The sequence below is a fragment of the Mauremys mutica genome, chromosome 15, assembly GCF_020497125.1.
Source record: "Mauremys mutica isolate MM-2020 ecotype Southern chromosome 15, ASM2049712v1, whole genome shotgun sequence".
Lineage (NCBI taxonomy): Eukaryota > Metazoa > Chordata > Testudines > Geoemydidae > Mauremys > Mauremys mutica.
Window position 1 is genome coordinate 31,006,741 of NC_059086.1, and position 10,200 is coordinate 31,016,940.

The window sequence follows — 10,200 nt, forward strand, 5'->3', positions numbered from 1 at the left end:
CCGGGATACTGAGAGACGAGGTGGGGGCAGGAACAGCTTTTATTGGATCAGCTTCTGCTGGTGAGAGAGACACGCTTTGGAGTTTACCCAGCGCTCGTCTTCAGGTCTGACCTGTGCAGTTTGATAGCTTTTCTCTCTCACCAGCAGGAGCTGGGTCAATACAAATGTTATCTCACCCACCTTGCTTCTGTGTACGTAGAGCTCTCCTCTGCAGCTTTCAGACATTTACGTAGGGAAGGTAAATGACATAAGAACATAAGAACGGCCCTACTCGGTCAGACCAAAGGTCCATCTAGCCCAGTGTCCTGTCTTCCGACAGTGGCCAGAGCCAGGTGCCCCAGAGGGAATGAACAGAACAGGGAATCATCAAGTGATCCATCCCCCGTCGCCCATTCCCAGCTTCTGGCAAACAGAGACTAGGGACACCGTTCCTGCTCATCCTGGCTAATAGCTATTGATGGACCTGTCCTCCATGAATTTATATAGGGGGTTGTTTTTATGCCTGTTATAGTCTTGGCCTTCACAACATCCTCTGGCAAGGAGTTCTACAGGTTCACTGTGCATTGTGTGAAGAAATATTTCCTTTTATTTATTTTAAACCTGCTGCCTATTCATTTCATTTGGTGATCCCTAGTTCTTGTGTTATGAGAAGGAGTAAACAACACTTCCTTATCTACTTTCTCAACACCAGTCATGATTTTATAGACCTCAATCATATCTCCCCTTAGCCGTCTCTCTTCCAACCTGAAAAATCCCAGTCTTCTTAGTCTTTCCTCATACGGAAGCCGTTCCATATCTTTTTGCTGCCATTTTCTGAACCTTTTCCAATTCCAATATAGCTTTTTTGAGATGGGGCAACCACATATGCAAACAGTATTCAAGATGTGGGCGTACCATGGATTTATATAGAGGCAACATGATATTTTCTGTCCTATTTTTTATCCCAGTTTTGAGAGAGACTTTTGTAGCCCTTCGAAGTTTGTCTGGGTCTTAACTATCATCGTAATTTTGCATCATCTGCAAATTTTGCCATCTCACTCTTTACACCCTTTTCCAGATCATTTAGGAATATGTTGAATAGGACTGGTCCCAGAACAGACCTCTGGGGGACTCCACTATTTACCTCTCTCCATTCTGAAAATTGACCATTTAGACCTACCCTTTGTTTCCTGTCTTTTAACCAATTACCAATCCAGGAGAGCACCTCCCTTCTTATCGCGTGGCAGCTTACTTTGTGTAAGAGCCTTTGGTGAGGGACCTTGTCAAAGGCTTTCTGAAAATCTAAGTTCACTATATCCACTGGATCCCCTTGGTCCACATGCTTCTTGACCCCCCACAAAGAATTCTAGTAGATTGGTGAAGCATTGGTGAAGAGGATGGAAAATGATAAAATACAGGGAGGGTCTGATCAGAAACAGGCAAATGAAAGCGTCCCATTCAATTTACTTCATTTGATTCTACGCTTTTACAAAAACCGTGTTGACGCTTTCTCAACAAATTAGTTTCATCTATATGTCTGACAATATTGTTCTTTATTATACTTTCAACCAGTTGGCCCGGTACTGAAGTCAGGCTTACCGGCCTGTAATTGCTGGGATCACCTCTGGAGCCCTTTTCAAAAATTGGTGTCACATTACCTACCCTTCAGTCATCTGATACAGGAGCTGATTTAAATGATAGGTTACACACTATAGTTGGTCAGTCTCAAATTTCACAGTTGAATTCCTTCAGAACTCTTGGGTGAATAACACCTGGTCCTGGTGACTTATTGCTGTTTAATGTATCAATTGGTTCCAAAACCTCAATTTGGGACAGTTCCTCAGATCTGTCACCCAAAAAGAATGGCTCAGTTTTGGGACTCTCCTTCACATCCTCAGCCGTGAAGATCGATGCAAAGAATTCATTTAGCTTCTCTGCAGTGGCCTTATCGTCCTTGAGTGCTCCTGTAGCACCTCCATCGTCCAGTGGCCCCACTGGTTATTTGAAAGCTTCCTGCTTCTGATGTACTTAAAAGAAAATTGCTATTACTTTTTGAGTCTTTGGCCAGCTGTTACTCAAATTCCTTTTTGGCCTTCCTAATTGTATTTTTACACTTCCTTTGCCAGTGTTTATGCGCCTTTCTATTTTCCAGACAATACATCTCCAAGAAGCAGTCATTTAAGATGTCAAGAAACTTTCTCTCTGCATCCCGTCCTGAGGTGACACGTACCCAGGCAATATGGGGATAATTGAAATCCCCCATTATTATTATTGAGTTTTTTATTTTAACAGCCTCTCTAATCTCCCTGAGCATTTCACAGTCACTATCACCGTCCTGGTCAGGAGGGCGGTAATATAGCCCTACTGCTATACACTTATTATTAGAGCATGGAATTTCTATCCATAGAGAGTCTGTGGTACAGTTTGATTCATTTCCGACTTTTACTACATTTGATTCTACGCTTTCTTTCACATCTAGTGCCACTCCCCATCAGCACGACCTGTTCTGTCCTTCCGATATATTTTGTACCCTGGTTTTACTGTGTCCCATTGATTATCCTCATTCCACAAAGTTTCTGTGATGCCTATTATATCTGTAACCCTTCAGCCCCTCTGAGTTGGCAGCAACAAGGGCTGGGTTCAGTATCCAGGGGTTCTGTTTCAATAACGCGATGCAAAACCAGCTCGAGCCCCAACCCAGTGACCTGGAACAATTACACGCCCCCCCCAAGCCCCCGGGCGCCTCTAGGAAGCAATACTTCCCCTCTCGCAAGCACGGAGTCTGAGTGTAGCAAAATCCTTTTAATGAAGGAGGGAAACAATGTGGCTGTTCCATGGGCTGCTCCAACCGTCCCACAAGCTGCTCTACTCCACCAGCCATCCCATGAACCACTCCAACCATCCTGCAAACTACTCTGCTAGTTGCTTAACAATATATCTTCAGGCACCCCCACTAGTTAACACAGCACTCAGTGACCTTAGCTCAGTAATTTTAGCTCTTTGAGTGATTTCAGATTCATAGTAGTAAGAGGAGCCTCAGTGCTGGTGCACCATTAGCACAAAAGGAATTCAGCTCAGCAGCTCTTAATTAGACTCCTAAGAGAATCAAAATTAGCCCTGCTACTCAACACTGGAAGGAAGAAAGGAAGGAAGGAAAGAAGAAATCTCACACTCTCTTATCCCCAACCACTCTCAATTCACTGGGTTTTGGAACCCATGCCCCTTGTCTGGCGAGTGCTACTTAGTTGATTGTGACTCCCTCTGTCATAAAACAGGCTCATAGTCCTTCATTCACATAATCAGGGTAACAACACTTTATTCCTCCTACCCCATAACCGAGACATTGAGGATCCCACAGCTGTCAAAGTGACCATTTTTTGATCTGCCGTGGACTCATGCTAGGCAGAGTGGGTTTGCCTATGCAAACAAGATCCGCCCCCTAAGTTCTTTTCCACACTCGCCATAATTCACCACCAGATGTCAGGGTAGAGCTCATCCTGACTCTACTTACATATCAATATGCTCATTTAATATGAGGTGCTCTAGTTCACCCATCTTATTATTTAGACTTCTAGCATTGGTATATGAGCACTTTAAAAAAATTGTCTCCTTTTAGCTGTCTGCTATTACATGATGTAATTCAGGGGTTCTCAAACTGGGGATCTGGACCCCTCAGGGGGTCACGAGGTTATTAAATGGGGGGTTGTGAGCTGTCAGCCTCCATTCCAAACCCCGCTTTGCTGCCAGCATTTATAATGGGGATAAATATATAAAAACATATTTTTAATTGATTAGGGGGAGTGGCACTCAGAGGCTTGCACTCAGACCCCCCCCCCCATGTGAGTCCCCTGCCTGGAGACCTCCCACTCACCTCAGGGTGTGTGCCCCCTGCCACAGCAACTCTATCCCCATGCAGACTCTGACCCCTGCCTGGGACTCGCTCCTCAACTGCAGTCTCTTCCCCAGGATACCCCAATCTTAATTCATTTTTGACTTTTACTTCATTTGATTCTACGCATTCTTTCACATCTAGTGCCACTCCCCCATCAGCACGACCTGTTCTGTGCTGCCGATATTTTTTTTTTTGTACCCTGGTTTTACTGCTGTGTCCCATTGATTATCCTCATTCCACCGAGTTTCTGTGATGCCTTTAGGACAGTTTTTAAACTAAGGGCTAGGGGAAAGCCAGCAGGTGTGGAGGAGCACGTGGTTGGAACATCTCTTAGGGGAGGATCTATTATTACAGCATCTCTATGTCCTTGTGAGGAGAAGAGGATGGAAAATGATAAAATACAGGCAGGGTCTGATCAGAAACAGACAAATGAAAGAGTCCCATTCAATTACATCAGTGGTTCTCAAATGGGCTTAGGGGGCGGATCTTGTTTGCATAGGCACACCCACTCTGCCTAGCCTGAGTCCACGGCAGACCAAAAAATGGTCACTTTGACAGCTGTGGGATCCTCAATGTCCCATGGAGGTCCTGGATTTCAATCTCTTACCTAGCAGCCTAAATTTGGCCTCCAGGGTCTCTCTCCTGGCCTTCCCTGTGTCATTGGTACCTACATATACCACATGTACCATGACCACTGGGCTTTAGCGACAGGCACCTGACCCTAGCCGTAGCCTTTACCACCCACCTGTCCCCGTCAGCGGATCCTGGCCTTGTTAAGAAGCAGATGAATCTGGCTCAAGGGGAGAAGCAGATGAAACGAACAGGCATGTACGACTCACCAAACCAGGGCAGGCCCAGGTTTTTGTCTAACCGGCTCTCCTATCCCCTGTTCTCGTCCCCCATCCCCAGCGCAGCACCTCAGAGCCTCCAGCCACTGACTGGAACCTCGTCCCATCAGGCCGGGGAGCTGCAGGTCCCCGTGGAGTGACGGGGCACCTACACGTCCCACTGCAGGTGGATGTGTGCCCAGCGCTGGAGCCAGGGCGTGTTGCCCAGCAGTTCCCGTGGTGCGGCGCGTGCCGGCCAATCTCATGGACCCGCCCAGAGCACACAGGGCAGATTTGCCCTGACCCCTCTCAGCCGCTGCTGAGCTTCCCCCCGTCTGATCCAGCCAGTGCGGCGCTGGCAGGAAACATGCAAACTGGGGCCTGCCCAGATTTTTCATGTGTCAACCTCCACCTCACCAGCAGATGGCAGCTGATGGCCAGGTTCATCCATAGCGAGCTGGGTGTCTGGCAAAGGCTGCCCGGCCTCGCTCCCAAGGGGGTGACTCTGCCAGGGGTCTGGGCTCAGGGGGAGCCCCAGGCAAAACGTGGGGGCCAGGCCTGGCCCGATGAAGGGGGCACTGCCAGGGAGGCTGCGAGGCCTCCCACGCTGTGTAAAGTCCAGGCGCACGGACAGAGAGGAGGGAGACAGACACAGGGACAGAGACACGAGGCCCCAGGAGCCTTCAACACTTTATTGGTGTTAATCATTCAGGATGGGGGGACTCTGCAAAATCACAGGCCTTGAAAAAAGAAATATCCCACCCCCTCCACCCCCTGTATCCTCCCATGTCCCCGAACCCTCCAACAGTGTCCCCTGCCCTGTAACCCCCCCAACCCTCCGATGGAGCGTCCTAACCCTCCATCCCCCTTTCCCCCGATGGCACCCCCTGGCCTGCCATGCCCCCAACCCTCCTGCAGCACCCTCAGCCCTGCCGTTACCCCCGCCTCTGAGAGGGCCACCTAGGCTGCTGAGGGGGCCAAGGCCTCTGAGGGGGCTGCTGAGGGGGCCAAGGCCTCTGAGGGGGCCGCTGAGGGGGCCAAGGCCGCTGAGGGGGCCACTTAGGCCGCTGAGGGGGCCAAGGCCTCTGAGGGGGCCGCTGAGGGGGCCAAGGCCTCTGAGGGGGCCACTTAGGCTGCTGAGGGGGCCAACGCTTCTGAAGACGCGCAATGTCCTGCCATCCCCCCAATGTTATGATGTCGTCCTCTGCCCTGCTGTCCCCCCAGCCCTCCAATGGTGCCACCTGACCCACCATCTCCCCAAACCTCCAAAGGTGCCCCCTGCTCTCCCCTACATCCTCTGCTCTCCCCTCTGCCCCCTGCTCTTCCTTCTGCCCCCTGCCAGATGGGTGCAGCGGCTGCCTCATGGCTCGAATCTCATCCAGGCAGGTGTTGGGGTCGGTTTTGGGGTCGTTCCCTCTGCAGTCCCTGCAGCCGTTGGTGTCACAGCGCAGCAGGGGCACGTTGGGCAGCTGGTGCCAGGCCTCCAGCAGGCTTTGGGAATCCAGGTCCCGGTCCTGACGGTAGATCTGCCGGAAGATGAAGGCCTTGTAGTTGTGGTCGATGGGGCGGAAGGTGTCGCTCACCATCCGTAGGATGTTGTGGGGCCTCTTCACCAGCAGGCACGTCCCCGCACAGGGCGAGCGGACGGTGAAGAAGATCAGGCAGCTTCTCTCATTGTAGGTCCGGGCCAGGAGCTTCTGCACGGGGCTGTTCCGGTCGCCCTGGAGCAGGCGCCATTCGGTGTGTTCCCCCGCCCTGCCCAGGCGCTGCATCCGGGCAGCCACAATGGGCCCTTCGTCTGGGTCGTACAGGACACCCTCTGGGTTGATGGCCGCCTGCATGTCCCGCAGCTTGTTCCTGCGCAGCACCTGTTCCAGACCGGATGGGTTCTCACAACTGGCTTTCTGCAGGCTGACGGCGAAGGCGTATTCAACAGCCAACCCATCCCTGAGCGAAGGCAAAGCAAAGGGCAGTGAGAAGACAGGGGGCTCTGAACAGCTCTGTCCCAGCCCTGAGCGGCAAACTTGGGGTGGGTCACACATGGCGCCGTCACTGGCCGGTTCTAGGCTCTCAGGGCTCCAGCCTGGATTAGGGAATGTTTGTTCCCTGGGAGAATGAAATAAACCTGGAGGGCGGTTTTTAGAAGAAACTGCAACAGGTGCCCCCAGGGATCATCAGCCTGGTGTGAGCTTTGGTCCGTCAGCCCCACAGGGCTGAGCGTTACCACTTGAGCTCCAGGAACAAGCCGGAGCTTTTATGCGGAGCCACCCCAAGAGAGAGACGGGACACACAGTTTGCCCCAGCATACACAGCGATTTGCTGGAGAGCTGAAGAACACTGGAGATCAGGGCTCCTCATTTCTCCCCCCAGTTCTGGGAGGGGACTGTGATTGTGATTAAAGGGAGGCTGACAATGGCACCTATATATGGCACATTCAGTGTGAAAGGCTTTATGTCTGCTACGTTAGAGAGCTGGGTTCTCATCCCACCTCTGCCTGAAGTGGCCTTGTGCAGCTGAATTGGGGAAGGTTGGGGGCTCATAACTGACTGAGGACAGGGCAGTAATCTGTAAGGTCTGAGGCCTTTTTCAGGAATAAGCAGCAGCCCAGGAAGCAAAGAGGCATATTCCCTCTAAATTTAAAAAAAAAAATGTAAGATTGGGCTGTTAAGGCAGCATTCCTGTGCTAACAGTCCCCACCATCACCAGATCTTAAGATCATTAAAGAAAACTTTATTTGACAGCATTCAACAGTCTGGCTAGAAACCAATTTATTGTCGTACCTCCTGCAGGCATGCCGCCAAATCCACGTTACCACCGGACCTCCCACAGGCGCGCCGCCGAAGGCTGCCTGACTGCCGTGCTTGGGGCGGCAAAAAAACTAGAGCCGCCCCTGCCTTTATAGTCCCCCACTTCTCTACTCTTTATCTAGATGGTCTCTGTCTGGTTCTTTGATTGTTTCTGTCAGTTGCAGAACTAATTTTACAAGATTTAAATCAAGTAAGGTGGCGGGTTATGATTGGGTAAAGAATTGTTTTGTAATGGGCTAGGATTGGAGAAAAACACAATTCTGTAGCATTTCAGTTAATGACTGGTTCAGGTACAGCTAAGCCCAACTCAAGTTTAACTATATAAACTGGGGTCCAAAAGGAACGCAGTTCTTTGGAGACTAACTGCAGGGAACAGCCGAAGATCAGAGCTGCCAGCCCTCAGCACCCTGCCAGCCCTCAATGCAGCAGCTAGAGCCCCAGATGACCTGGCCCTGACTGGCCCCCAGGAAAAGTCCATCTGCCTTATTGGGAGTGGTGAGCATTGTCTGCTTCCCCTGTGTATGGGTGCAGCAGGAGCTGGGGCTCGCATCTGGGAAGGATGATTGTGGGATTCAGGGGGAGATGGAGCCTGGAACTGGAAGAGGGGTAATTCTTGGGGATTTCCAAATTTTGTTTTGGAAAAATTAAAAACAGATTTCAGTTGGACCATATCTGAATATTTCATTTCAGCAAGATCCAAATATTTCCATTTCAGCTTCAGCAACTTGACTTTCCTGCTGTATAATATAATGTAATATAATATTTCACCTGTATATTATAAACAGTAATATAATATAAGCAAAAATATAAAATAAAGTCATAACCAAATGTTTCTATCTAACAAAACATAATTCTAAAACAAAATTTGGAAATCCCATTCCATGGAAGTTTTCAAATTTTAGTAACTAATTTGGACTGAAAAGAAAATAGAAATTTCTGAGGGAATTGGAATTCCAGTTTCCAACCAGTTTTTCACAATAGTAATGAGACCCACAACCCCAGCCCGGTGCACCCCTAGAAGTACCCCTCTTCCAGTTCTCTCCCTGCATCCCAGAATCACCCCTCCCAGCTCCGAGCCCCAGCTCCCCCTGCACCCCAAAATGACCCCTCCCAGCTCTGCCATGCACTCAGCCACCTATGCCATAGAAAATCACACAGGGCAAACGTGAAGCATCTTCCCCCCGTTTTCCTTCATTTACCACCCAAGGAGGGCAGACGGGTCCCAGCCAGATGGGAAATGCCCCACTGGCATCTCACTCACTTATCTACATGATCCACAGTCTCTCTGAGCGCGGCCGGGTTGATGCTCCCGACAGTCTCTGGCCCGAAGCAGAGGAGAAGTGGCAGCAGCAGGAGTCCAGCCCTGGGCATCCGTCCCGACACCTGCACAGGACCCCATAGTGTCAGCACCCCTGAGCCTGGGCACAACCCAGAGCCACCAACCCACATCCGCTAGCCCCTGGTGTGCTACCGACAGGAGAGGGGGCAGGGGATAACCCCCTGGAGATTGATGGGGTGGGGTGTGAATGGCAGACAGGTCTTCCATGGGGCTTTATGGGCCGGGGCGGGGGAACAAAGGGGACTCACCTGGGATTCCATAGGGCAGGAGGAAGCGGTGGGGATTCACCAGGGTTTCCATGGGGCAGGAGGAAGTGGTGGGGATTCACCAGGGTTTCCGTGGGGCAGGAGGAAGTGGTGGGGATTCACCAGGGTTTCCGTGGGGCGAGGAGGTGGGAGGGACTCACAAGGGTTTCCATGGGGCAGGAGGTGAGGGGCAGCGGGTACTCACCATGGTTTCCATGGGGCAGGAGTAGGAGTTGCCGTCACTCACTGACAGATGCTCATACCGGATCCCCAGTGATGGGCTCTCAGCTCCCAGCTCCTCTTCTTATAGCCCCATTCTTTCCACCCCCCCCCCATGCTGCAGAGGGACGGTGCCCACTCCTGCTGTCCCCGTGACCAGGCCAGTGGCAGGGGAGGTGGGACTCAGCTAATTCATTCAATATTGCCTTGAAAGGAAATATTGTGGAGCTGAGCCAGGAGGGGTGGGGCAGACGGGGGACCAGGATGGGAGGTGGCAAGGGGCAGAGCAGACATGGTGGGGGCTGGGAGCTGGGGAGGGCCAGGGCAGATGGGGGTGAGGGATGGGGTATGGTGAGGGCCAGGGTACACAGCAGTGGGGGATGGGAGGTGGTGAACACAGGCCAGCGCAGACTCCAGGCTGGAGCATTGGCCCTGTCGAGGTGGGTTGGTTTGTCTCATGCTGGGGGTCGACGGGGGGAAGTTCCTGATTCTCCTCCTCATGAGCAAGGCCTGGGGCCTCACATCTCTGTCCCTGTGTCTGGCGCTGTGACCCTCTGTGCTCCAAGGCAGTTCCCTGGCACTCCCATATTTACCATGGTGATAGAATTCGGCTCTGTTGTGTACACAGTGAGCCTTGTGATGCATCATTCGAAAGGGCTCGATCTGTTGAACATTAATGTCCTGGTGGATTGTATGTGCTGTCATTGTATGGGCACTTATGAAGTTGTGGGTGGTGTGTGTCACTGGAAGATGTTGGGAGGTTGGAAACACCCACAACCAGTCTTTCAGGTACAACAGTGGAGAAGCCAGATAGTGTTGATGGCCCATAGGGGGAATGCATACTCCCAAGGACTATCATGTGTGTCCAATGAAGGCTTCTCACAGGGAGCCC

The 10,200-nt window shown here is 51.3% G+C and overlaps 1 protein-coding gene across 1 annotated transcript; it reads right to left on the bottom strand.

The window, feature by feature from the left end:
* Nucleotides 1–5,658: 5,658 nt before the first annotated feature.
* Nucleotides 5,659–9,991, bottom strand: LOC123349971. The gene is made up of 4 exons (XM_044988307.1): nt 9,295–9,991; nt 8,767–8,888; nt 6,038–6,645; nt 5,659–5,726 (listed from the first exon to the last, which is right to left on the bottom strand). The coding sequence occupies exons 1-4, from the start codon at nt 9,304–9,306 to the stop codon at nt 5,659–5,661; spliced, it is 810 nt and encodes a 269-aa protein (XP_044844242.1). The 5' UTR covers nt 9,307–9,991.
* Between the last annotated feature and the right edge of the window lie 209 nt (nt 9,992–10,200).